Below are 27,041 nucleotides of genomic sequence, written 5' to 3' on the forward strand. Positions count from 1 at the left end.
CAGAAATATGAGGAGAGTTCCCTGTTCTCTGACCCTTCCCTCATGGCTCTTTCCAAACTGTCCACATGCCGGGGCTGCCCAGTACCTGCACCACCAGGTTCCCACGGCTCCGACAGAACCGCTCCAACATCTTGAGGAAGAGGTGAGTGGTTTCTACCAGGTCACGAAGGAAAGAGCGTGGCTGACATCTCTCATCAAACTTTCGAAAGAGTGCCAGGAACAGCTCTCGGTACTCCATCACATAGAAAATGTTGTCTAGGAATGGAGAAGAGAAAGGAATGGATGGATTGGTCTGGAAACTTTGGTAAAGGGAGAGATGGATGAAGTTGGGACTGCAAAGAGTGAGATTGTGGTCAAGAGATAGGAAAGGCCAGGGTCAGAGACCAGGCCAGGGTCTCACTCTTGATGATGCGGCTGCTCTCCCTCACAGCCTCATCTGGGGACATGTCCATCTCATTCACTGTGGCCAGCAGCTCCTGATAGGCCTTCAGGGCCAGGTGCATCCTGTGAGATGAGGAAAAGAGGAGAAATGGAGGACAACTTGGGAAATTGGCTCATGGAAAACATACCACTTCTAAACCTTCCCTAAGAAAGGTGCCATCAAAAAGAATGACCCAGCCAGTCCCTACTCCCCATCCTTACCACCTTAATCCTGAAACAGGAAGAAAGTACCACCTGGAATTCAGGAACTCAGATTCCCAACCTAGCTGAGATGCCCACTCTGACCCCAGTTCTCATCCCACTCACCGACGTGCCCAGGAGGCAGCTTCCTTGCGGTCCGTCAGCATCATTTCATAGTAGTTGGTGAGGTTCTGCTCAATGAAGTGGAAGGTACGGACACTGAGGGTCTCAGAAACCAGGCCTGGCCGGAAGGAGGCAGCTCGGTTGAAGGCCATGAAGAAAGCCAAGGCCCACATGTAGTAGGTCTCATCATGCTGCTGAGCCTTCTCTCGCAGCAGGTGATCCTAATGTCGAGGAGAAAAAGACCACCCTGTGACCCCAGGGCTTCCAACTTTCTCCTTGTCCTATGACGATGGGATAAACCCTAGACACCATTATAACCACATTCTAGGACCAGAATTTCCACCCTCTCTTGTTCTCCCCAGGCCTCTCCACATTCCTTTCCCCTTCCTCTGGGGCAATTTCTCTAAGCTTTTTTAAAACTGTCCCAATTGTCCCACTCCTTCCTAACATCCTCACCATCTCTCAAGGGTGCCCTATACCTTGCCCAACTTCTAGTCCACACTCTGGGGTCAGCCTCCTTCAGGCTCCTCCCCAGCCGCCCTTCTTACCCACCACTGGTCCCATCACCTCCCTATCCCGTCCTCCCTAGGTTCTCACCTTCACTGAGCCCATGAGCCGGTTATAACAGTTCTCCAGGAACTCAGAGCAGAAGTCTCTGAGGAAGAGTCTCACATTGAGGGCGGAGCGGCGCTGAATGGACAGCTCCTGGGCAGCCTGCCGACGTTTAGGCACCCTTCGGGGCTGCTTTCCCAAATCTGAACTGTAGTTTTGGAGCTGGGGGTGTATGTTGAGGGATCAGAATTACTCCTCATTACCACCCTCCCCTTGCAGCTCTTTCCACATCCCTAGTGCAACCATTTTCTCAGAAGAAACTCTTAGAAGGTTCTCTCCCTCTGGTACTAAATGAAGATACAGGTAAAGACAATAATGCCAGAGGCTCTATTTCTCCTACAGTCTCCAACTTACTTTCTTTCTTTCTTTCTTTCTTTCTTTCTTTCTTTCTTTCTTTCTCTTTCTTTCTTCTCTCTCTCTCTCTCTCTCTCTCTCTTTCTTTCTTTCTTTTTTAAAGAGTATTCTTTTGGGCCTCCTGGGTGGCTCAGTTGGTTAAGCGTCTGACTTCGGCTCAGGTCATGATCTCACAGTTGGTGGGTATGAGCCCCACTCAGGCTCTGTCTGTGCTGACAGCCCGGAGCCTGCTTCAGATTGTGTCTCCCTCTCTCTCTTCCCCTCCCTTGCTCACACTCTCTCAAAAATAAACATTAAAAAAAAAAACAAATGAGTATTCTTTTCTTTTAAGTTTATTTATTTATTTTTGAGGAAGAGAGAGAGAGCATGAGAAGGGGAGGGGTGGAGAGAGAGGGAGAGGATCCCAAGCTGGCTTGGCACTGTGAGCACTGAGCCTCACATAGGTCTCAAACCAACGAACCGTGAGATCACGACCTGAGCCAAAATCAAGAGTTGGATGCTCAACTCACTGAGCCACCCAGGGGCCCCTCCTACGGTCTCCAACTTTCTAAGCCCAGGAACAGAGATGCTTTACTTCCAGAGAGGCTTATTTACCTTTCTCTCTTTTTTTTTCCTTTTATGATTTTAAGTAATCCCTACACCCAACATGGGGCTTGAACTCACAACTCTGAGATGAAGAGTCACATGCTCCACTTACTGAGCCAGCCAGCTGCCCCACTTGCTTACCTTTCTTAGGTACCTTTAACTCCACAATGTTCTCACCCAAGATGGGAGCATACTCACATTGTGGAGACCTTTATGAAAGATGAGGTCCCTCTCCCCAATGGATTTCAACCCCTGGACGATGTAGGAACCCCCAAATCGAGAATGTCTGCAGTAAAAAAAAAAAAAAAAAGTCCAGGGTGATTCCTCAAATTCTCTGGAAGCTTTATCCCCATTCTCTTTCATCAGCACATCAGAGCCTGCTGTAATTGCAAAGTGTTATCTGATCACCACTATCTTAGCCTTTGGCCTTAGCATTCCATACTGATGGGATGGAACATGGGTAGGGCAGATCCCTGCCACTCACCTGTTGCTTCGCTGAAGGGCTCGAGTCTTCTTTTCTGCCATCTCCCTCTGACGCAACACCTCCAGTTCTGCCACATCTGTGCTCCGCTCCTTAGCTAAGCGCCCCTGTCCTACTCCCGCCAGCTGTTCAGGGTTCTAGATTTGGAATAAGGAGGAAAGAGTCAGAAGGACTGTCATTCCTTATTGTAGGTTCAGTCCTAGTGAGGACAGAAAAGGTGAATTAAATAGGACTGTTGAATGTACCCCATATTCAAGAGGTAGCTACTCTGTTCCCCATCTGCCACCAGATAATTCAGCCATTATTACAAGAGTAATTCTGGGTATATAGCAGAAAAGTACATGGATGAAGGGACTGGGGAAATAGGCCAGGTACTCACCTGGTCACGAAACATAAGGGAGACAATCTCTAGCACATGCAGGCTCCACTGTTGCTCAGCAGGTGAGCTGGCCAGAAAGAGAAGCAGGTCATCCAGGCCACTGAGGTGAATTGCCCAGAGAAGCTGGTCATGGACACTGGCGTCATCATCGATCCTCTGAGCAGTGAGTGTGATAAGGGGAGGAAGAGCGGTCATTCAGTTTCACTGCCCTGCCTTGAGGTTCTCCAACTCATCTCTTTTTTTTTAATTTTTTTTTATTTTTTTAATTAAAAAAAAAAAAAATTTTTTTTTAACGTTTATTTATTTATTTAAAAAAAATTTTTTTTCAACGTTTTTTATTTATTTTTGGAACAGAGAGAGACAGAGCATGAACAGGGGAGGGGCAGAGAGAGAGGGAGACACAGAATCGGAAACAGGCTCCAGGCTCCGAGCCATCAGCCCAGAGCCCAACGCGGGGCTCGAACTCATGGACCGCGAGATCGTGACCTGGCTGATGTCGGACGCTTAACCGACTGCGCCACCCAGGCGCCCCTAACGTTTATTTATTTTTGAGACAGAGAGAGACAGAGCATGAATGGGGGAGGGTCAGAGAGAGGGAGACACAGAATTTGAAACAGGCTCCAGGCTCTGAGCTGTCAGCACAGAGCCTGACGCGGGGCTTGAACTCACGGACCGTGAGATCATGACCTGAGCTGAAGTCGGCCGCTCAACCGACTGAGCCACCCAGGCGCCCCTCTCCAACTCATCTCTTGAGCAAGGTTCCCCCTGACCTGTCAGAGGGCAGAAAAGCAAAAACGGGCACCTCATCCTAACCAAGCATAAGAAAGCAGACAACCTCTCACCTTTTCCTGATCAAGGTCGGCTGGAACATGGAGAATATTTCTGACCAGCAGCAGGATCCGTTCAATCAGCAAGTTGTCTTCCTCTTGTCGTTCCTCCCAGCCCTAGTCAGAAGGACAGTTAGAGGAAGACACTCCCTGTGGAAGGCAGGCAGCATCTACCCAGGCTGGGGGACGTAGGCTGAGAAGAGAACCAGGATTAAGAAGGAAGAAAAGAGGGGCGCCTGGGTGGCTCAGGGTTAAGTGTCTGACTTTGGCTCAATTCATGATCTTGCGGTTCATGACCTCGAGCCCAGCATGGGGTTCTGTGCTGACAGCTCAGAGCCTGGAGCCTGCTTCAGATTCTATGTGTCCCTCTCTTTCTGCCCCTCCCCTGCTCGCACTCTGTCTCTCTCTCTCTCAAAAATAAACATTTTAAAAAAAGAAAAAAAAAAAAGAAGGAAGGAAAGAGTTCAAGCACTCTGGAGGCAGCCAGAGACAATGGATGGGACTATACATCTGCAAGGACTGGGGCCATATCTCCAAACTGTGCTGTCCTGACAATGCCCAGCCTGGCGCCCTGCCCAGAGGAGGAGCAAGACACTGATGGCCCCCTGGGATCCTGGAAGGTGGAGACCCACTCACCAGCTGTAGCAGCTCATACAAAGTTTCACTGAGGACTCCAAAAGCCTTCTCACTGGCAAAGGCCTGTAAGATAGGGGAATGGACCTTAAGTGGCACCCACCTTCTCCTTCCCTACTGCCCCCAACTTCTGCCCCAGGGACTCTGAAGGAAAACCTCACCTCTTTGTAGGCCTGCAAGTAGGCTAGCACCTGCAGAAAATGGTGACGAAAGCTAGGTTCTTTGGGCACACTGCCAAAACAGAGCAAAGCTGGTTGTGTCAAGTTCACCATCAGCCTGGGGAAACAATGAAAGAGAAAGATGTTCTTACATTTCCCCACCAGAGTCAAACACCAAAATCTACCAGTTCATGGAGTGCCTGGGTGGCTCAGTCAGTTAAGTGTATGACTTCAGCTCAGGTCATGATCTTGCGGTCCATGAGTTCGAGCCCCACATCAGGCTCTGTTCTGACAGCGCAGAGCTTGCTTCAGATTCTGTGTCTCCCTCTGTCTCTGCCCCTTCCCCACTCACATTCTGTCTCTGTCTCTCAAAAATGAATAAATGTTAAAAAAAATTTAAAAATGGGGTGCCTGGGTGGCTCAGTCAGTTAAATGTCCAACTTGGGCTCAGGTCATGATCTTGTGATTCGTGAGTTTGAACCCCGCATTGGGTTGTCTGCTGTCAGCACAGAGCCCACTTCAGATCCTCTGTTCCCCTCTCTCTGCCCCTCCACTGCTCACATGCTCTCTCCTTCTCTTTTGAAAACAAATAAACATAAAAATATATATATATTAAAAAAATTAAAAAACAAAAGCAAAGATATTTGCAAACGACATATCAGATAAAGGGTTAGTATCCAAAATCTATAAACAACTTATCAAACTCAACACCCAAAAACAAATAATCCAGTGAAGAAATGGGCAAAAGACATGAATAGACACTTCTCCAAAGAAGACATCCAGATGGCCAACCGACACATGAAAAAATGCTCAACATCACTCATCATCAGGGAAATACAAATCAAAACCACAATGAGATACCACCTTACACCTGTCAGAATGGCTAACATTAACAACTCAGGCAACAACAGATGTTGGCGAGGATGCGGAGAAAGAGGATCTCTTTTGCATTGTTGGTGGGAATGCAAGCTGGTGCAGCCACTCTGGAAAACAGTATGGAGGTTCCTCAAAAAACTAAAAATAGAACTACCCTATGACCCAGCAATTGCACTATTAGGTATTTATCCAAGGGATACAGGTGTGCAGTTTCGAAGGGACACATGCACCCCCATGTTTATAGCAGCACTATCAACAATAGCCAAAGTACGGAAAGAGGCCAAATGTCCATCGATGGATGAATATTTAAAGAAGATGGAGTATTATATATATATATATATATATATATATATACACACAAACATACATATATACATATATGTATACAATGGAGTATTACTACAATGGAGTATATATATATATATATACTCCATATATATATGTATATATACATATATATATACATATACGTATATATACACACAATGGCGTATTACTTAGCAATCAAGAAGAATGAAATCTTGCCATTTGCAACTATGTGGATGGAACTGGAGGATATTATGCTAAGTGAAATTAGTCAGTCAGAGAAAGACAAATATCATATGACTGAGGTCATATGAGGACTTTAAGAGACAAAACAGATGAACGTAAGGGAAGGGAAACAAAAATAATATAAAAACAGGGAGGGGGACACAACATAAGAGACTCATAAATATGGAGAACAAACTGAGGGTTACTGGAGGGGTTGTGGGAGGGGGGATGGGCTAAATGGGTAAGGGGCACTAAGGAATCTACTCCTGAAATCATTGTTGCACTATATGCTAACTAATTTGGATGTAAATTTAAAAAAAAATTAAAATTAAAGGGAAAAAAACCAAAAAACTTACTAGAAAAAAAAAAAGCAAAAACAAAACAAAACAAACCCCACCAAAACCTATCAGCTCAAACACCAAAGGCTGGTGCATGGTAAAAGTTAAAATGCTGGGGAACCAACCTGATAACAGCATCGAAGAGAGGCTTGTCCTGGCGGTGTTGGGTAAGGATGGGTAGAAGGTCACTCTGCAGGATCTGGGCTGCCCCCAACTGTTGCCGCACATCGCGAGTGTCATCCTCATGCCTCAAGTAGCGGATCAAATCCTTTACACTCTCTTTAGGGACAGAATAAACACAAGAAACCCTGGAAGAAGCTCCACCTTGGCCCATGTGCTATTCATACCCAGGACTTGAGAAATTCTACAGATCTCCTCGATTCAAGCAAGTTTTGTACCTGTTTTCTCCAAAAGGTACTCACCTAAGCAATCTGGTTCTTTGTGGTAAGTGTCTCCCTCTAAGTACCCAAGGGCACTACATGTGGCTAGAAGTTCACAATTCATCATGTACAAGTCCACACACCAGTGGACCGACCACGAGAGATATAAGATATGTAGAAGCAGGACACAGAAATGATGAGGCCTGCAGAGACAGGGAAAGAAAACAAATGTAGGGTTCTCTCCATGAAAGGGAGAGGGGAACAGAACAGGACCCTAATGCTCTGAGTATTCTGAACAAGGTCCTCAAATGCTTTGCTTTTTTCAGAACCAAAAGTGCTAATCCTAGTTCCAGGAAAAGCTTAAATTAAGGCTTCTACCTAACCAAAACCAAGGAGGTGGAGCACCTGGGGGGCTCAGTCAGTTAAGTTCTGACTTCAGCTCAGGTCATGATCTCCAGTTCCTGAGTTTGAGGCCCAATATCGAGCTCTCTGCTATTAGCGCAGAGACCCCTTCAGAAACCCCCTCTTTCTGCCCCTTCTCCCACTCATGCATGTTCTCTCTCAAAAATATATAAACATTGAAAAAACAAAAAGAAAACAAAAAAACACGGAGGCTCCAAGCCTAAGAATTAAGTACCTGCCCCATACTCTAATAACTTAGAACTGAAACTATGAAAACAGTCTGTTTCAGAGTCAAGATAATGCATAGAAAGGTTGGTTAGAGAAAGGCATCAATTCTGAAACTTTCACCCTCAGAGAGCTCTGTAGCCTTTTAGAGGAGGGGGGGAATGAGCTTCCCTCTCCTTTACAGCTCCCTCCACCTCCCATAGCCCTTCCACACACCCTGTTACAGCTCTATGTACAAGGGCTCAAAAACCCAACTTTGACCATACAGTGATGCTACGTAGGCTCTAACACTTCTAGGAGCCCTGAGACATCTGAGGCACTGGAGATGCATGGAGAATGTTCCTTCACTCTCCTCCCCAATGTTACTCTTAAATTTTGGGAATCTTAGTAGAAGCTAGTGTCTAACAGAATGGGTGAGGAAAAGAATTAAACTGATTAAACTCCCCATCTTTCTCTAGAGAAGAATCATCTTCCTTTTCTAAAGCACGTCTTTTTTGATTAAAATCCTTACACCCTCATCGGATAATCAAGTAGGCAGAGATTCAGAATCTTGGATGTTTCAGAACCTGACATTGATAACACAGACACACACAAACACATTGCATTTACTAACCCATTCCTGTGGAAAATCGGGAATATCTGTCAATCCTGTCCCCTCAGCACATTCAGCTACACTGCTCTCAGCCCTTGGCAGCTTCCTCTAAAAAGACCTTTCCCTGTTCCATACCTACCTCCAGCCTGACTCCACCCCTGTTCCCCCAGAGGAAACGGATAGTATCCAAGACACTGAGGTTTAATGCTTGATGTTATCTCCTTGCATTTATGTAACTGGTCTACTTCTCCAGGCTACCTGCTATCCTCTACCCCCTCCTAGTGCTAATCTACTTTCTGAACGCTTAGCCCAGCAAGAGTGAGCCTGTAAAACATTCACTGAATGACCAACTATAAAGTCTGAAGGGAGACTTCTCTTCAATGCCCTTTCTCATAGGACCTGTAGACCCTGAGACCTGGGGTTCAGTGTGGTAGGTATAGTGTGTGAGATCTCTGATTATTTCCTTAGCTACATCCAGCTTTTTCTTTTTCTTTTTTTTTAAGTAGGCTCCACAGTGTGGAGCCCAATGTGGGGCTTTAACTCGCAACTCTTAGATCAAGACCTGAGCTGAAATCAAGAGTCGGATGCTTAACTGACTGAGCCACCCAGGCGCCCCTTCCAGCTTTTCCAGACAGATCACTGGTGTGCTTACCTATGTGCACACACGCACACACACCCAGACTGAAGGGCTTCCCTGTCTGCTCTCTCCAAGTGGCAGCCTAGGAAGCTGACAACAGAACGGTCCATAAATATGCTGAACTAGCACATCCTCCTCAAAATAAGACACAGCATCCCACTCTGGCACTAAAAGGTGTGAAATGATAGTCTTCTAACAAGAGAGACAAAGCCATGTCTGCGAGGCTCTAATAAGAAAGATAACCTCATACAGTCCCATCTCTCCTTCCCCTATATCTTGCCTCCTCCACTGTAGATCAATTCTATATAAAGATTCAGTATATGTAAAATTGGCCCAGCAGAGTACTCAAACATCTGCTTTCAACACATCACCACTTTACCTGAAAGGCAAAATTAACAGAGGTAGTAAGAGCTACCTGTTACCTGACTACCTATTACCTGGCAACCAAACTAAGATAGGGGAGGGGAAAGGAGATAGCAAAGGAGCAGCCCTTGCAGACATGAGAAGGGAAGATGTTATGTAAGAGACGCAGGACCTCAGGTTCTAATCCCCTGCAGTTTTGACAAAACCAGAAAGACACAGGCAAAGCAGAAGAAGAAATGGGTCAGAAGACCTATTATAAAGCTTTCAGGTTATGAAGCAAGCTGGCAATCTTGGGCCTATTCATTAAAACTGGAATAACAGGGGCGCCTGGGTGGCTCAGTCAGTTGAGCGTCCCACTTCGGCTCAGATCATGATCTCGTGGTCTGTGGGTTCGAGCCCCGCGTCGGGCTCTGTGCTGACAGCTCAGAGCCTGGAACCTGCTTCAGATTCTGTCTCCCTCTCTCTCTGCCCCTCCCCCACTCATGCTCTGTCTCTCTGTCAAAAATAAATAAACGTTAAAAAAAAAAAAAAGAACTGGAATAACAGAGCTCTCACAGGTGTTTCAGCTGTGGAACACACTATTAAAAAAAACAGCCAGGGGAGCGCCTGGGTGGCTCAGTCGGTTAAGCGGCCGACTTTGGCTCAGGTCATGATCTCGAGGTCCGTGAGTTCGAGCCCTGCGTCCGGCTCTGTGCTGACAGCTCAGAAACTGGAGCCTGTTTCAGATTCTGTGTCTCCCTCTCTCTTTGACCCTCCCCTGTTCATGCTCTCTCTCTGTCTCAAAAATAAATAAATGTTAAAAAAAAAAGTTAAAAAAAAAAATCAGCCAGAGACAGAAAACTTACAGTTCACTCTTTTCATTCATTTAACTAGAAGCTACTCAGTCTGGTCTCATCTTCCTCTCCCAGACCACTTACAATCTGATTGTCTTATTCTCCTCTACTAAATGTTGTCCTATGCATTTCTGAATGCACTCAATTCTTTCATAGGAGAATCATTCAGTAGAAACAAACACAAAGAACAGTACAATGGTCAGAGGTGGGATCAGAGTCCTAGCTTCACTGCCTCCTTCCTATTCTTCACCAAGTCAGTCAGTCACAGAAAGGATGCTGTGGCAGCCACAGAGGTGCCCGTTCAGAGATTTTTCTTCAAGAAAGAGCTTATGGGGGCGCCTGGGTGGCTCAGCTGGTTAAGCGTCCAGCTCTTGATTTTGGCTCAGGTCATGATCTCACACTCATGACATCAAACCCTGCATCAGGCTCTTTGGGGCTCCATGAAGCCTGCTTAAGATTCTCCCTCTCGAAAGAAAGAAAGGAAAAGAAAAGAAAAGAAAAGAAAAGAAAAGAAAAGAAAAGAACAGAACTTGTCATTCAGCTGCAAAGAATGCAGCTAGCTGACAGCTCCTCCAGGATCCACCTCAGTCCCATCCTTCCTGAGCAGTCCCCAGCTAATGATAAGCATAGGGGTCCTGGGGCCTAGCCATTTCTGTCCAACAAGGATTCCTCTATTAGGCAATCTTTGCTTCTGAGTTTCTCACTGGCTCAGCTGAGACTCTCACCGCCCCCAACTTTGCTAGCCCCTTGATCTATCACAGGCACTCCTAACTCTATCTCAGTGTCTGCTCCCCAGAGGTCCTGAACTGACAGATCCCTACCCCACTTCCATTATACGGTTATTGTATTATGAAAATCCAGTTAAGTTACATCACAACACATTGCAAACTCAGATGGATAATATAAAGTTAAAATGAAAATCAGTGGTTTTCATGCTTTATGATTTCATGTACCATTATATATCCCCCAAGCTGGAGAAGCGATCTTGACTGGTAAGGATATTAAAAATAGGAACATTAAAAATAAACTTTTTAAAAACCCCATGAACATCTATTAACACTAATGTTTCATAAAAGGAAAAGCTTAACACACATACACAAAAAGTAGCTATTATATAATCTCAGCTATGTCCTTTCCCTTAAGGTACATAAACAAGTCTTTATCAAGAGTCACATGCTCTACTGACTGAGCCATCCAGGTGCCTCTGAAAGAATTAATTTTGAATTAATGATTATCCTGGGTTATAACCTTTGAACCAATGAGCTCATTTTGGAGATTACAACCCAACAAAACAATTCAAAAAAGAGAAGTAATCACTGATACAAAACCAAAAACAATACCTCTTCCTAATACATTCTAGTTTATAAAATGTTTTCATAGCTTTAACTTCACTTTGAATCTCACAACAGACCTAAGTGATAAATACAATCATTTCCATTTCACAGGTAAAGAAACAGTCTCAGAGTCTCAGAGAGAATAGAGAATATACACTTCAGTATGATGTTTATAGATGAGTTATCTTTAATGGCAAAGCCTTGGAAACAAGTCAGATATCCCAAGTCTGGGAACAGTTAGGAAAACTCTGGAATGTTAATAAACAATATATCATATAAAAACTAACTGCAGGGCGCCTGGGTGCCTCAGTTGGTTGAATATCCGGCTCTTGGTTTTGGCTCAAGTCATGGTCTTGGGTTTGGGCCCTGCTTGGGATTCTTTCTCTCTCTTCCTCTCTCTGCCCCTCCCCTGCTCTCTCTCTCTTAAAATGGATAAATATCAAAAGCAAAAACAAAAAACAAAAAAACACTGCACACTAAAATTCAAAAGCTTAGGGGCACCTGGATGGCTCAGTCATTTAAGCTTCTGACTTCAGCTCAGGTCATGATCTCTCTCTTTTATTTAAAAAAAAATTTTTTTTAATGTTTATTTACTTTTGAGGGAGAGAGAGACAGAGTGAAAGCAGGAAAGGGGCAGAGAGAGATGGAGACACAGAATCTGAAGCAGACTCCAGGCTCTGAGCTGTCAGCATAGAGCCTGATGCGGGCTCGAACCCATGAACTGTGAGATCATGATGTGAGCCGAAGTCAGACATTCAACTGACCGAGCCACACACGTGTCCCAGGTCATGACCTCTTGGTTTGTGAATTAGAGCCCTGCATCTGGCTCTCTGCTGTCAACCCAGAGCTTGCTTCAGATCCTCTGGCCCCCCCTCTCTGCCCTTCCCCTGTTCAGGCACGTGCATGCATGCACATGCTCTCTCACTCTCAAAAATGAATAAACATTTAAAAAAAGGATTAAAGGGGCACCTGGGTGGCTCAGTCGGTTAAGCCTCCGACTTCGGCTCAGGTCATGATCTCGCAGTCCGTGAGTTCGAGCCCCATGTCGGGCTCTGTGCTGACCGCTCAGAGCCTGGAGCCTGTTTCAGATTCTGTGTCTCCCTCTCTCTCTGACCCTCCCCCATTCATGCTCTGTCTCTGTCTCAAAAATAAATAAACGTTAAAAAAAAAAAAGGATTAAAAAATGAACAAACATTTTAAAAACAGGTGTTTAAAATAAATAAAAATTCAAAGGCTTACATTTAAAAAATTTTTTTTTTCAACGTTTATTTATTTTTGGGACAGAGAGAGACAGAGCATGAACGGGGGAGGGGCAGAGAGAGAGGGAGACACAGAATCGGAAACAGGCTCCAGGCTCTGAGCCATCAGCCCAGAGCCCGACGCGGGGCTCGAACTCACGGACCGCGAGATCGTGACCTGGCTGAAGTCGGACGCTTAACCGACTGCGCCACCCAGGCGCCCCAAGGCTTACATTTTTAAAAAAGGCACATAAAGTAGAACGTTCACAATAACAACCACATAAAAATGTGAATGCTCCGGAGGTATCTGGGTGACTCAGTCAATTAAGCATCTGGCTTCAGCTCAGGCCATGATCTCACATTTCGTGGGCTTGAGCCCCACATCGGGCTCTATGCTGACAGCTTGCCCTGCGTCAGGGTTCTGTGCTGACAGCTTGGAGCCTGGAGCCTGCTTCAGATTCTGTGTCTCCCTCTCTCTCTGCCCCTCCCCTACTTGCACTTTGTCTCTCTCAAAAATAAGCAAACGTTAAAAAAGTAAATAAATAAAATAAAGATATTCAGGGCACCTGGGTGGCTCAGTCGGGTTAAGCGTTGGACTTTTGATTTTGACTCAGGTCGTGATCTTGAGGTTCATGAGATTGAGCCCTGCACCAAGCTCTGTGCGGACAGTGCAGAGCCTGCTTGGGATTCTCTCTCTCCTCTCTCTCTTCCCCTCCCCCACTGGCACGTGCACTCTCTCTCAATCAAAGAAACTTAAAAATAAATAAATAAAGGTATCCTGGGGTGACTGGGTGGCTCAGTCGGTTAAGCGGCCGACTTTGGCTCAGGTCATGATCTCACAGTTTGTCAGTATGAGCCCCACATCAGGCTCTGCTGTCAGCACAGAGCCTGCTTCAGATTCTTTGTACCCCTCTCTCTCTCTGCCCTTACCCCACTCATGTTCTTGCTCTCTCTCTCTCTCAAAATTAAACATTAAAAAAATTTTTTAATATAAATAAATAAATAAAGGTATTCACTGTTTTCAATTCTTGTAGCAAAATGGTACTTTTCAATAAAAACAGCAAAGGTAGCCATTGCTGTGCTCACAGGTTTTCCCCTCCCATTCCTACTCTCCTAGCCCAAAGGTCTCCTTCTAACAGTTCTTCAGAAGGAATGGGGGCAGCTGGGCTGGCTGACTGAGAGTTATTGTCCATTCACTGTTTCCACCCACAGGGATGCAGGAACCTCGTGTCTTCTCCCAAAGCCTCCTCTGGTCTCTTTCAGCAGCCCTCCCTCTTTGCGTTTTATTTTATTATTATTATTTTTTTATTTTAAACAGTAAATGAGTTTTGAAGCAGCCCAAACTCTTGTGTTGCTGTGAACATGAAAGGTTAATCCTGATGCACAGACAAGAGAGTGGGGTTTCACTTTTAGCTCCACTAAATCCTTTCCTCCTGCAAAGAGGGAAAAGGAGAAGCCGTACACACTATTGCCAGTCATGGGACAAAACAGATAAACACAAGTCTGTAATTTCTCTGTTCTAATCAGAGCACTTTATTACACTTCCTGAATTTTCTGTTTTGGAAACAACTTCCCCCATGCTGCCTCTTTCACTCATAACAGAGGCAAAACAGAAAAACCAGCACCATCCTGGCTTGCCAAAGAATCAATGGAAAAGAGGGAAATTCTCTTTTTTTTTTTCAATAATAAACTCCTGGATAGATTTTTCAGATTTTTTGGTTTGCTTTGTGAAAGCAATGGCCTCCAAAGTTCTGGATTTCATAGATAGATCTTTAATTTTTTACTTTTTTAATTTAGGGAGACTAACATAACATTGCCAACTTTAAATTTTATAACTTAAGGATACTTAGGAACACACACACACCCCTCATATACTGCTGTTTATAAATATTTCAGCTGCTGTGGAAAATAGGCAATTCCTCAAAATGTTGAACACAGAGTTATCATAAGACCCAGCAATTCCACTCTTAGATATTTATCTGAGAGAAATAAAAAGTATGTGCTCACAAAAACTTGTACACGAATGTCCATAGCATTATTTATAATAGTCACAATGTGGAAAAAAAACCCCAAATGTCCATCAACCGATGAACAGATATAAACAAAAATGGAATGGAATAAAAAAACAATGGAATATCTAACAATAAAAAGGAATGAAGTACTGATACATGCTCCAATATGGATGAAACTTGAAAACGTTATTTTCAGTGAAAGAAGCCAAACACAAAAGGTTGCATACTGTTTGCTTCCATTTATATGAAATGTCCACAGAATAGGCAAATCCATACAGACACAAAGTAGATTAGCAGTTGCCAGAATGGGGGGGCGGGGGTGGGAGGGAGGGAGGGAGGAGAGGTGGAGTACTGTTAGTAGGTACCTACAGAGTTTCTTTTGGGGGTGATGAAAATATCCTAATGTTAGATAGTGGTAATGGTTGTCCAGCTCCGTGGACTGTACACTTTAAAAGGGTGAATTTTATGGTATGTAAATTATATCTTAATAAAGCTGTTTACAAAAAAAACTTCCCACACAATTACTATATATTCTATTTTCACTATTTAAACACCAAAAAAAAAAAAAAAAAAAAAAAAAAAGAACCCCAAACAAAACAACAAAGCGGGTGCATGGGTGGCTTGGTAGGTTAAGTGTCCCACTCTTGATTTTGGCTCAGGTCATGATCAAGCCCCGCATTGGCCTCTGTGCCAACAGTATGAGCCTGCTTGGGGTTCTCTCTCTTTCTGTGCCCCTCCCCAACGTGTGCATGCATGTACACTCACTCTCTCTATCGCTCTCAAAATAAATAAATAAACATTTCAAAAAAAACTACAAATAAAATCTCAGGACAAAGTACAGTCCATTAAATTTTATAAACTTGAATTTATGAAAAAAACTAACTCTATTTTACTTTCACATTTTATCATAGACAGCTGGGAACTTTGTCAAACATCTTACAGCCAGCAGACCTTGACATTTAAAGGGATGTTAGTTACTTTTGTCACTCAACTAAGTACCAAGTGGTTCAGACAAAGCAATATTCCTCTGAAATTAATACTTGTAGGCCTCAAAATGCAAGAACCAAATAAAAACAAAGGATAAAATATTAAATACACTTGGTATTGAAATTAGAAAATTAACTCACTTCTTGAAAACAAAATAAAACCAAACAAAAACTCTGCCCCAAATCAACTCTAAGAACCAGCTTTGAGAATCATTAGTATGAACAGAATGACTTTTGGCATTTGGATTCTAGTTCTGTCCAGTACCAAATTGGTGATCTTGGGTATGTGGCTTAATTAACCTAAACCTCAGTTTCCTTGTCAGTATAGTAAGAAAATAAACGGGGAAGTTTGAATCAGATCATGCATGGAAAGCGGTGCTACTCAAAGCATGGCATGCAGACCACTGTTGGTCCACAAACTGTTAGCAGTCTGCATACAGTACAGACACAAAGCGTACACATTTAGAATGTCTTACGGCAGGTGAGAGTTAATGTTTGTTGAATCTAATAATTTTTAAAAGTCTACATTCTGTAGTTTTTTCATGTTATTTTTCTAGTAATTCAATTTAGTTCAGGTCCTGACTATCTCTAGAGTACTCAACTGCTTCCTAACCTCTATCCCTGCTTCCAGTCTTAAGTCTATTCATAACATGGTTACCAGATTTTGACCATATAACCACCCTACTTAAAACCTTTCAATGGCTATGTAAGAAACTTCATAGTGATTGTCTCTGGGGAGAACGGAGGAGGAGGAGTCTAGGGTAGGAGAAACATTTTCACTCTAGTACTACTTGAATTGTTTATCATTAGTAATCAAACAGTCCCAGTATTTTGCAAAAAAAGTGTTTTTAGAAAAGTATGTTATAGGTCAATTGTAACAGTAAACCTGGGGGGAAAAAGAAAGAAAGAAAAGTACTGATGTTGAACAGCTTGGGGGGAGAAACCTACCTTGTCCTTTACCAAGATAATTTGAGAAGCACTGATACCAGGCACTTTACTGAATGCTAAGCACAAAGTAAGGACTCTCAAAATATTAACTTCCTCTCCATCTACTGGATTCTATAGTCAATCACTAAATGCTTACGTAGAGCCCCCAAGGTGAAAAGACAAATGTTGTGTGGGTGCTAAAGCAATTTAAGAAATTTAGTTGCAGAAATAAAGCCCACCCGATATAGAACAAACAACATAAAAGACAAATCAGTACAAGCTCTAATTAAGTGATATTGAAAAACATTTCTGAAAAACTAGGGCTCTTTTCAGGTTAAAGTGGTCAAGAAGGTTTTTGTCAGAGGAAGTGTGATTAGACCCAGGCCTTCAAAGGTTGCATAGGATTCAGGCAGCTGAGAGGCAGAGGAGTATTTAGACAGAGAACTGCCAGAGCAAAAGCAGGGAGGGAGCTACTCTGGGCAGGTGAGACTAACAAGAAAGCAGTAGAAATGAGGGGTTGGAACTGACTTTATGGGACAACCTTGTCTTTGTCTACCAATTCAAGGATTTAGAACAAAAGCCAGAAGTCAGTCCTTGAAGATTTTTGAGCTGAAAAGCAAATGATCAAACTGGGGTGGCACAAGCAGTATCCCGTAACCTACTATTGGATCACTCTCTGTGAGGTGTGTCAATCTTTTTCCTTTCCCTGCTTTCACTATACAAAAGATCCCAACCTCAGATCAATCCAACCATCTACTTTCTAGACTCGAACTTAAATCATGATACAGATTTGCTGAAGAAAACCAAACAACCGTGCAGAATGGTACATAACCACCGTGTAGGCTCCAACCTCAGCGTGGCCCAGCAAATCTTTTTTAGTGTTCCTAGTTCACTTCCTATTCTCATTCCCAAGGAACAACTGTTACTAGCTTTCACTGTTATCCTCAAGCCCCTCAACTGCACTGCTTCCTGGACCTCTCATTTGGTGTCTCTGCCCCTTTCCTCTAGGGAACAACTGAGGTCATCAGACAAGGAAGAACTCTCTCAACTTTCTCTGCCCAAGCCTAAAAATGTACATATTTCAAGTCTCACCCAGACTTCTTTGCTTCTAATTTAAGCCCTCCATTTGTGATTAATCAATCACTTCCTGTCCCTTAATTGACTGTTCCTCTTTTTTTAAGATTTTATTTTTCTTAAATAATCTCTATACCCAATGTGGGACTCAAACTTACAACCCCAAGATCAAGAGTCATATGCTCCATTGACTGAGTCAGCCAGGCACCCTGGTTGTTCCTCATTTCTCATGTTTCCAGTCTTCTCTTTATATTGGCCCATCCCCATGTAAGTTGCTTAAAGCTCTTCCATCTCAGGGAGGAGAAAATCCAACATAAAACAATACCTTTCCTTGACCCCATATTGGCTTCTCCTTCTCTCCTCCTTAAGCACAGATGTTCATAGGCCTTTGCCTTCATTTCTCTTCCAGTCTTACACTACACAGCTTCCGTGGGCAAACTCCTCCATTCCCATGGCTTCAACCACCATCTCTGTCATTAGCCAGCAAACCTATACCCTTGCCATACTGAGCTCTCATGGTGCCGATCTCCTATTTCACTAATGAATAGCATTCTCCATCTTTATGCCTCATAGATACCTCACATTCAACATGTCCAAAATGGAATACCTTCCCCCCAAATGTGTCTCTACTTCTAGCTTGGATCTCTTTAGGGACTGACACTATCTACTCAGTCATTCACATAGGAAAGCTAGGCGTCATCCTAGATACCTCAAGTCATTAACTCGGGCTAATTCTACTTCCTTAAACTCTCCTATCCAGCCCCTATAAATCCCCATTGGTACTGCCTTAGTTCAGACCCTGAGTATCTCTAGCTTAGATTACTCAACCACTTCCTAACTTCTTTTCCTGCCTCATCTTGTTCTCTTAAGTATTCACAAAATGGTTACTAGATTTGGCCATATAACCACCCTGCTTAAAACTCTTCAATGGATGGAGTACCTGGGTGGCTCAGTCAGTTAAGTGCCCAAATTCTGATTTCAGCTCTGGTCATGATTTCCCAGTTTCTTGAGTTCAAGCCCTGTGTCAGGCTCTGAGCTGATCCTGTGAAGCCTGCTTGGGAGACTCACTCTCTCCCTGCCCCTCCCCTCCTCACACTCTGTCTCTCTCAAAATAAATAAACTTAAAACAAAACAAAACCTTTCAATGAATACATAAGAAACTCCATGGTGACTGTCTCTGGGGAGAATGGGGGGAGCTACAATAAAAGAAATATTTACCTTTCACTTTAGTACTATTTGAATTTTTACCACAACATGTACTGTAATACAAAACTAAAGTTTCAGCAGCTGCAAATGTCTACGTACAAAGTCCTTCATAATCTCCCTGATTACTTTTTAAGCTACTCTCTCAAGACAATCTTCCTGAATGCCCTAAAGTCTATCCTTTTATCTTTCAAGGCTCTGCCCAAATGGTACCTCCTCCTGACTTTTCCATGCAGGAGACCTCTCTCTCCTTTGTGTCTACTTTGTGCCATAAATATACTTCCATTATGGCATTTACAGACCATGTTGTAATACTTAAACATTGTTTGAAATTTCCTCCCTTAGGAGGAGGGCATATTCCCTGAGGGCATAAAGTATTTCTTTTTCACCTTTGAATTGTCAGTCTAGTTACCAAAATCAAAATTTATAATGGGTGGGGCTTGGACCAGAGTGTATTGAAAATATTCACCTGCTGATTCTAACTCAATCCACTGCTAACAACTGCACTAAATTATAAACTCCTTGAGATCAGGAATCATTGTGACCAGCACAATGTAAATGATCAATAAACAGTTTCTAAACTGGAACTGAAGTAGAGGGAGGAAAAGTTGGAGCTGGAGATTTGGAGGCATCAGGATACAAGGTGTGTGAAACTGTGGCAGTAAGTAAGCTTGCTCAAGAGAGTATAAAGTGAGAGGAGTAAGAAAGCCAGGGCAGACTTGTCACCCAGTAACTGCAGAGGGCTCATTTACATGAGTTTTTCCATACAGACTGAGTTCCTTAAGGTCAGGAACTCTGTCCTATTCATCTCTGTCTGTCCACCTATCACAGAGCACAGTGCATGGTACCTGTTAGGAGCTCAGGAACCTTTTACTGGGTTGTATCAGCGACACTGATAATAGAGGGAGGTACAAAACTTCAAGAACACAAAGAAAGAAGTGACTACTTTGGCCAAGGTCGGGGTGGGGGGGCGGGGGGGGGGGTGACTGGGAACAGATGTTTTTCAGAGGGACAAGTGAGCTCAGTCCTGAAAGAGAAGTTCATTTGGCAAAGACATGGCCAGAACTTCAAGTAGAGGGAACAGCAGGACACAGGTACCAAGGCATGAAACAGCACAATGCATACACCCTTTCCATGTGACTGAGAGTCAAGTGCATGATACAGAAAAAATGTTAGGGAACTTTAGAAAATGAAGCTGAGAGGATCTGACTGTGAAGGGCCATGGATGCCGACTAAGGATTTAAGCCTAACTGTGGGTGGTCAATGAGGAGTTTTAAATATAATCTGAAATTACCGGATTGATTTTTTATAAAGTAACTCTGGTAGCAGCTCGAAGGGCAAAGAATTGAGACTCAAGGGAAGGAGCTTAATTAGTGGCTGACAGTCCAGCTAACAAACCCAAGCAAAAACTGTATCCTCCTTAAGTCTTATACCAGAGAGAAAGGAGGGAAGGGAATGAGAAATCCATGCAGTAAAATCCCAAGATTCAAGTCAAGCGACCTGCTGATCGCTAAGCTGCGCTTGTTTGGGGTCTGAACTGGATGGGAAGGAAGTTCCAAAGTGAAAATAAATGCCCTGGACCTTTCGGTTCTACCTCAAGGGTTCCAAGCCCCTTCCCATCACGACCCCACCCCTGCGCGAAGACCAACTGTACCGAGGGGCGCGGGGAGAACAAAGGAGCATTTCGGGCAAACGGGGAACACTGCGGCACCTACTTCGGACTCGGGGTGAAGAATTGCGCGTGCGCACCTAAAGCGCGTGCCCCGCCCCCTGTCTTTAAACCTGGCGGCGGGAAAGGGGACTCAGCCCTTGCCAAAAGTGCACCCGCGGCTCCGAAAGGACGCCATCCGCTAGAGCCCTTTCTCCCACACACTCACCCGCTCCCCGCCGGTCCTCAGGATCCCCGCGGAGCCAACGGCCCGCAGGCCCCCGGCCACAGCCTTTCCCGCCACCCGGCTCAGCGAGACCAATACCCGCCTGCGTGGGAGCGGGGCGGGGCGAACTGGGCTGGTGCATATGACCCCAAGCGAGCAGGGGGTGGTGGTGATGAAGTAAGGAAAAGGGAAGCGAGTACACGTACTGTTTTATCTGAGTCCATTCCCTATATTGAGCTAAGAACTACAGCGCTATGAATTTTCTGCCAACTTAAAATAATAGAAATAAAAATCCGATTAGAGGTAAATTTACAAACATTCTCTTCCCCTTCTCCTAGTCAAGTGGATTATTCCAAAGTCCCACTGGTTAGTTAGAAAAATTAGGCTTTATTTGGGAGGAAGTGGAGTTGAGCTAAGGGCTAGAGTGGTCTTTTGTGGGCGGGGTGCCTTTCACGCTAGAGAGATAGGCTTAAAGCTTGCGAAGCATGCAGACGCCTAAAAGGAAGAGAACAACAGTAAATATACATTGGTAAGTTGAGAATCTCCTCTGGACTCTGCTGAGTGTATTTTGCCCTCCTCTGATGGGTGTATTTTGCCCATGACAAAAGAAGATAGGGCTCAAACGAATAATTATCTCATGAAATATTAATCATTTGAATAGAACGAATCGATTTCTAGGATATGAAGAGAGAATTGCTGAAGATGAAAGGACACATGAGAGAAAAGACGCACACACAAAAAAAGGAAAATAAAGAAGACTATAAAACTAGGGGTAAAAGATACCATTTGAAGGGTGTTTTGAGTTGCTCTAACTAAATTAAAACTCTGAGGGTCAAAGACTCTTCCCTCCTACTGCCGCCCTCCCCCCCCCCCTCGTGATTTGCTCCCCTGCCTCATGATTTGCTCCAGGCATCAGATTTCCTGTTTTGACTTTAGGGAATCCTTCTGTGGCTTAAGTACCTTCTGCCTGAGGGCCCTTTTGGGAATGTCTGGCAGAACAGCTAAACTAGTTAATTTTTCTAGATTCTAGGCTCACCCTACCCCTTGTTTAGGTTGGGAGCTCACTGGCCCAAGGCCTCCAAAGAGATCCATCATACCAGAATGAACACAAAACCCAGCCAGTGGATGTAGACAAGTTTATGTGGCTTTACAGAACAGTTCAAACCCCAGTGTTCACTTTTCTCAGAGCTACTTCCCCACCCAAGTCCTTGGGGCAAGCATCCCTGAGATAAGTAGACTACACTCTTCGATTAACTTCCCCAAAACTTTCTGGTACAATTGCAACCTGATCTGGGGCTAATAACGCCATTTCCTCTCTCCCTGCCTCCAGCCCCTTCCTCCCAACCCTTGGAATGCCTTGTCTCCATCTGCCTCCTGTGAAGAGTACTCCCTGCTTCCCTGCTCCTGCAGAAACCTAGGGTCATAAACTTGACTTGGCAGCAAGGTAAAGGCCGAAGCGTAAAGGTCTTGGTTCCTGTGCTCACCACACTGGGTTGGGAGAGGAAGGTAAAGGATGACACCTTTTTTCCCTTCCCTACCTCTCCTGCTGTGCCCCAAAACTTAGACACAGCCACATTCACTCACATTCATACGCACAATCATGCACACACAGCGGCGAAGAGAGGTGGGATGGAGAGGAAGGGAAGTTTGCACAAACCAGCTCATGAATGCAACTTGAAAGATTTCACACGGCAAAAGGCAAAACACACACACACACACACACACACACACACACACACACACACATAAATTAAAAAATAAAGAAATACATGTCCCTCCCCCAGTCTCTTTCTTCATCCAGGGGCTGGCTCAGCCCCTCTGAATAAACCCAGAAGCTTCCTACTCCCTCTGGCCAACTGGAGCTTTCACAGGGCCTGGGTCTTCAGTTCAACAGGTTCCCCTGTGCCCTCTGGTTGTCCATTGGAGTCACTGGGCCTGGCACCCTTGAGAATAGACAGTCTCTCAGAAACACTCTTAAGCCGGGGGAAGAGGAGAAAGTCGTAGAGGAGACTGCCTAGTCCTCCTCCAATGATTGGGCCCACCCAGTATACCTGTAGGAAAAGGAGAGGAATAATCAGACTTGGGGAAGGGATCAAGAGCAAGTGGGGTGCCTGGGTGGCTCAGTCGGTTAAATGTCTGACTTTGGCTCGGGTCATGATCTCACAGTTCGTGGGTTCGAGCCCCACGTCAGGCTCTGTGCTGATAGCTAGGAGCCTGGAGCCTGCTTCAGAGTCTGTGTTTCCCTCTCTCTCTGCCTCTCCCCCGCTCATGCTCTGTCTACCCTTTCTCTCAAAAATAAACATTGGAAAAAAATTAAAAGAAAAAAAATTAAACAACAACAACAAAAAAGAGCAAGGCTATTCTTTTTCCAACTCTATGGGTGGAAAACAGACATCTGCACTTGGCACATACAACTGGGAACTATTTAAGCAGAAATCAGTGTTTGTTTGTTTGTTTTTAAATTCTAAACTGCTTCAGTGCCTCAAAACTTACCATTTCTTTTCTGACTCACCAAACTACTCCTTTATCCCACATCTCAGCACATATATATTCTATTTTTTTATCAATTTTCACTAGTTTATATATTCCTTTGAAAAATTTTTTACTCGTGGTAAAACACATAAAATGTATCATCTTAATCATTTCTTTTTTTTTTTTAAGTTTATTTATTTATTTTGAGAGAGAGAGACTGACAGAGCACAAGCAGTGTGAGGGGCAGAGGGAGAGAGAGAATCCCAAGCAGGCTCCACACTGTTAGCACAGAGCCCGATGCAGGGCTTCCACTCATGAACCGTGAGATCATGACCTGAGTCGAAACCTAGAGTCAGATGCTTAACCAACTGAGCCACCCAGGTGCCCCTCATCTTAACCATTTTTAAGTGTACAGTTCAGTAGTGTTATGTATATTCACATTGTTGTACAACAAATCTCCAGAACTTGTTCATCTAGCAAACCTGAAACTCTATACACATTAAATAATAGCTCCTCATTGCTCCCTCTTCCCAACCCCTGTCAACTATTGTTTTGCTTTGTTTCAATGAATTTGACTACGCTAGATACTTCACATAAGCGGAATTATACAGTGACTGGTGTATTTCATGTAGCATAACGTCCTCAAGGTTTATCCAGGTTGTAGCATGAGTAAGACTTTGCTTTTTTTAAGGCTGTATATTATTCCAGTGTATGTACATATTGCATTTTGTTTATCCATTCATTTACGAGGGTCACTGGGTTGCTTCCACCTTTTGGCTATTGTGAATAATGATGCCATGAAAACAAGGATACAGCTTTTAATTTTTTAAAAATTATTTCTGTATGTTTGTCTGGTATTTGGCCAAACAACACAAACATAACCAGTTTTTATTGAGGACTTATTCCATGCCAGATTTTGTGCTAAATGTTTCACACATATAACTTTCATACTTATTTTTCATAACACCTCATTTTATGTTAAGGAAACCGGGGTGCAGAATGACTGAACCATTTGCCATGGTCACACACAAGGCCAATAATGTGCCAGAACTGGAATGAGGCCCAGGCCTATCTCTACTTACACATATCCTGAGCTCTGAGAGTAGAAGTTTCTGACTTCCTGTTTAGTTGTCTGTCCTCACAGTGCTAGGTTTAGAATCCCGTGGATACTTAGTAAAAATCCCTTGACCAACCAGTGAAGGAACAATATGAACAAGAACCTCTCTTTCTAGCAAAATAATGAATCCTGCTCCCATAGGCATGCCAAACTGTGACAGCCCCTTTAGCTGAGTGCTGGTAAAGCAGTTAACACATCCAGATGAAAGGTAGGAGCCGAACATGGAACCTGCAGCCCACACCCATCCAGGAGGGCTTCAGGATCTTGTCCCTCTCCCCTCACTTACCCAGTGGTTGGTGAAGTTTCTGGTGAGAATGGCAGGAGCAAAGGAGCGGGCAGGGTTCATGCCTGCACCAGTATAATACATCTGCAAAAGACATAGTCATAATTGAGACACTTTCCCCTACTCCACCCCAGCTTCTCTCCCCACAACCCACATGTCCTTGAGGGCTGGCACCTTGCCTCCAGCCAGCAGCAAGTAGGGAAGGACAGGCTTCATGGGGGTTCCACAATGGAACGAAGGCACTGATGCCTCATCGGGGACAGACTATAGATCCATAGGCAAAACCCACATCTCCCCATGATGCATACATTTCTACTTTGGGGGCAAGAATGACCAGATGTAGTGGTCACAAAAGAGGAATAGAACAATGTTGATTCCTCTGTGCTGACTGATAGAGTCAGGTGGATTATGTTCATGTTTGACAGTGAAGTGGGCAGAAAGAAATTTAAAAGTTAGGAAAGGTTTAGGGGCCCTGGAATCCTTAAACAAGAAGTTGATTCTTTTTCCTGCTTACCCCAAAGAGGTGACCCAGGGTGAGGGAGAAGCCAACAGCCAGGGCCACAGATCCCAGGCGGCCATTCCGCCTCTCGTCGTATGTGGCAAAGATGCAGAGCACAAACTGGAGTGTCAGGAAGATCTCCACCGTGGTGGCCTGGCCCACACTTACCCCAGGGTGCAACTGGGCAAAGGAAGAAGAAAGGAGGCAGTTCATTAGGGTTGTCACAATGTCACCTCCTCAAGGCTTCCCATACAGGAACCCCCTTATGGCATCAGTTGACTGGAGAAGAAGGATAATACAACCACCTTCACAGTAATTGTTTCTGTATTCTTCACAGTATTTGTTTCTTATTTTTTCCTAATAATACTCCTTCATGGTGGAAATAACTATACCCATTTATACAGATAAGGAAACTGGCGCCCTATAAGGTAAAATAAGTTTCCTTAAGAACCTGCAAGGAGTTGAAGAAAAGTTGAGATCAGAACTCAGGTTTCTTGAGACAGTCCAGGGCTTTTTGCCTTCCTTAATCCTTCCTTAGTCCTGCAAACTACCTTTGAAAGACACACACACTCTCTCTCTCTCTCTCTCTCTCTCTCTCTCACACACACACACACACACACACACACACACACACACACACACACATAAATGTCCCAGCCCCCTGAGGAACCAATCGGCCACCACCAGGCAGGGAATCAGGGTACCAGGTTCCTCCAGCCCCACTTAGCTGACCATTACCGTATTAAGTGCTAGGTTTCCTCGAACGGCAGGCGGGGTAACACTATACAGCACGGCAGCTCCAGCCACGGCTCCCAGGAGTTGGGCTGCCATATAGCAGAAGGCACGGAGCAGCGACATCTGGGAACCCACAAGAAAGGCAAAAGTGACTGCAGGATTGACATGGGCTCCACTGATGTGGCCCACAGCCTGCACCAGCGTAGCCAGGGCCAGGCCAAAGGCCAGAGCCACCTGCAGAACATGCAGGGGTCCAGGGGTCCAACGCAGTGAAGCCCCTAGTCCAAAAAAGACATAGAAGAGGGTGGCAAAGAACTCAGCAAATATGGACCTCCAGAAGGAGGCTGACCGCAGTTCCCACATGGCAGGGGGGATGGGCACAATGCCTGGGTCCCTGATGCCCCCCTGGCCTGATCTGGGTGGACAGTCCCCTTTATAGAGGACTCTTAATCCCTGGGAGGGGCAGGCTGAAGTGGCTGGTCCAGCCTCTTAACCCCTTCACAGCTGTGGAGGGCTGGGCCCACACTTATGCATCTGTTAAAGCTGTTGGATTTTCCCTCCCTCTTCCACTGGGAGATGAGCAGAGCCATAGATGTTAGGGTGGGGGTAGTGTCAGGACTGGAGAGGCTCTGAGAGGAAGGGACCAAGAATAGGGGGACTATAAAATCTGTCCTTCCCTTTGTGTCAAAGTTGGAGTTCATGGTCCTGTCATCTGTATTAGAACATTCCTCAATTCTGCTTGGAAGGTCAGTCAGACTGAGTTCACTTCATGGGGTATGAGACTGTGCTCCTGAGGACCTTCAGTCTCCTCTGAGTCGGGCAGGGGTAAGGGTGGGGGTGGGGGTCAGGAGTGGGGTCCAGCAGGGAAGTTGGATAACTGAAGAGAATTCTTTAGTTCTCTGGGATTAGAGGGCCTTTGCCCATTGGTTGGTTTGGTCTGGAATCTGTGGACCCTGCAGCTCTGGGACAGAATAGTTCTGCTGTGTCTGGTTTTCTCGAAGCCCAGGTTCCCTACCCCCAACCCATGCCAGCACCTTCCTTTCCAAACCCTCAGCCTGGCCTTTTAAGCCACAAAGACAGTTAGGAGGAAGAAGCTATCTTCCATGGATAGGCTGGGGGTGTGGGTCTGAGGAGGGGGAAAAGGGTTAGTAGTTAAATTTCAGAATCAGCTTATACTTCATCTTTCCTAACTTACAAGGTCCTGGCAAGAAGTACTAAAAAGAAAGAAACTGAGTCATGACTATGAACAAGTGGGAGGGTCTAATGTCTCCTAATATGGTCGTAATCAGGACATTAGGGTCTTAAATCTTAATCCCTAGGGAAAAATCTGAGGATGG

At 44.6% G+C, this 27,041-nt stretch overlaps 2 protein-coding genes across 2 annotated transcripts in view; both read right to left on the bottom strand.

The window, feature by feature from the left end:
• The window catches only part of TIMELESS (timeless circadian regulator), a 30,887-nt gene extending 10,209 nt beyond the window's left edge, over positions 1-20,678 (bottom strand). The window contains exons 1-13 of the mRNA XM_047067176.1: positions 20,602-20,678; positions 6,941-7,101; positions 6,644-6,797; positions 4,777-4,891; positions 4,619-4,681; positions 3,998-4,099; positions 3,156-3,311; positions 2,780-2,913; positions 2,494-2,581; positions 1,342-1,518; positions 748-965; positions 401-504; positions 86-255 (exon numbers count right to left, since the gene is read on the bottom strand). Of these exons, the coding sequence (XP_046923132.1) occupies positions 86-255; positions 401-504; positions 748-965; positions 1,342-1,518; positions 2,494-2,581; positions 2,780-2,913; positions 3,156-3,311; positions 3,998-4,099; positions 4,619-4,681; positions 4,777-4,891; positions 6,644-6,797; positions 6,941-7,025 (1,566 nt within the window). The 5' untranslated portion in view covers positions 7,026-7,101; positions 20,602-20,678. The remainder of the gene's footprint in view (positions 1-85; positions 256-400; positions 505-747; positions 966-1,341; positions 1,519-2,493; positions 2,582-2,779; positions 2,914-3,155; positions 3,312-3,997; positions 4,100-4,618; positions 4,682-4,776; positions 4,892-6,643; positions 6,798-6,940; positions 7,102-20,601) is intronic.
• Positions 20,679-22,342: 1,664 nt separating this feature from the next.
• MIP (major intrinsic protein of lens fiber) lies at positions 22,343-26,067 on the bottom strand. Its single transcript, XM_047067253.1, has 4 exons — positions 25,708-26,067; positions 24,985-25,149; positions 24,474-24,554; positions 22,343-22,649 (listed from the first exon to the last, which is right to left on the bottom strand). The coding sequence occupies exons 1-4, from the start codon at positions 26,065-26,067 to the stop codon at positions 22,464-22,466; spliced, it is 792 nt and encodes a 263-aa protein (XP_046923209.1). The 3' UTR covers positions 22,343-22,463.
• Between the last annotated feature and the right edge of the window lie 974 nt (positions 26,068-27,041).

Source organism: Lynx rufus, unplaced genomic scaffold (genome assembly GCF_022079265.1).
Source record: "Lynx rufus isolate CCGP_SWC_20201006 ecotype Redwood Valley unplaced genomic scaffold, mLynRuf1.p SCAF_7, whole genome shotgun sequence".
NCBI classification, from domain to species: Eukaryota; Metazoa; Chordata; class Mammalia; order Carnivora; family Felidae; genus Lynx; species Lynx rufus.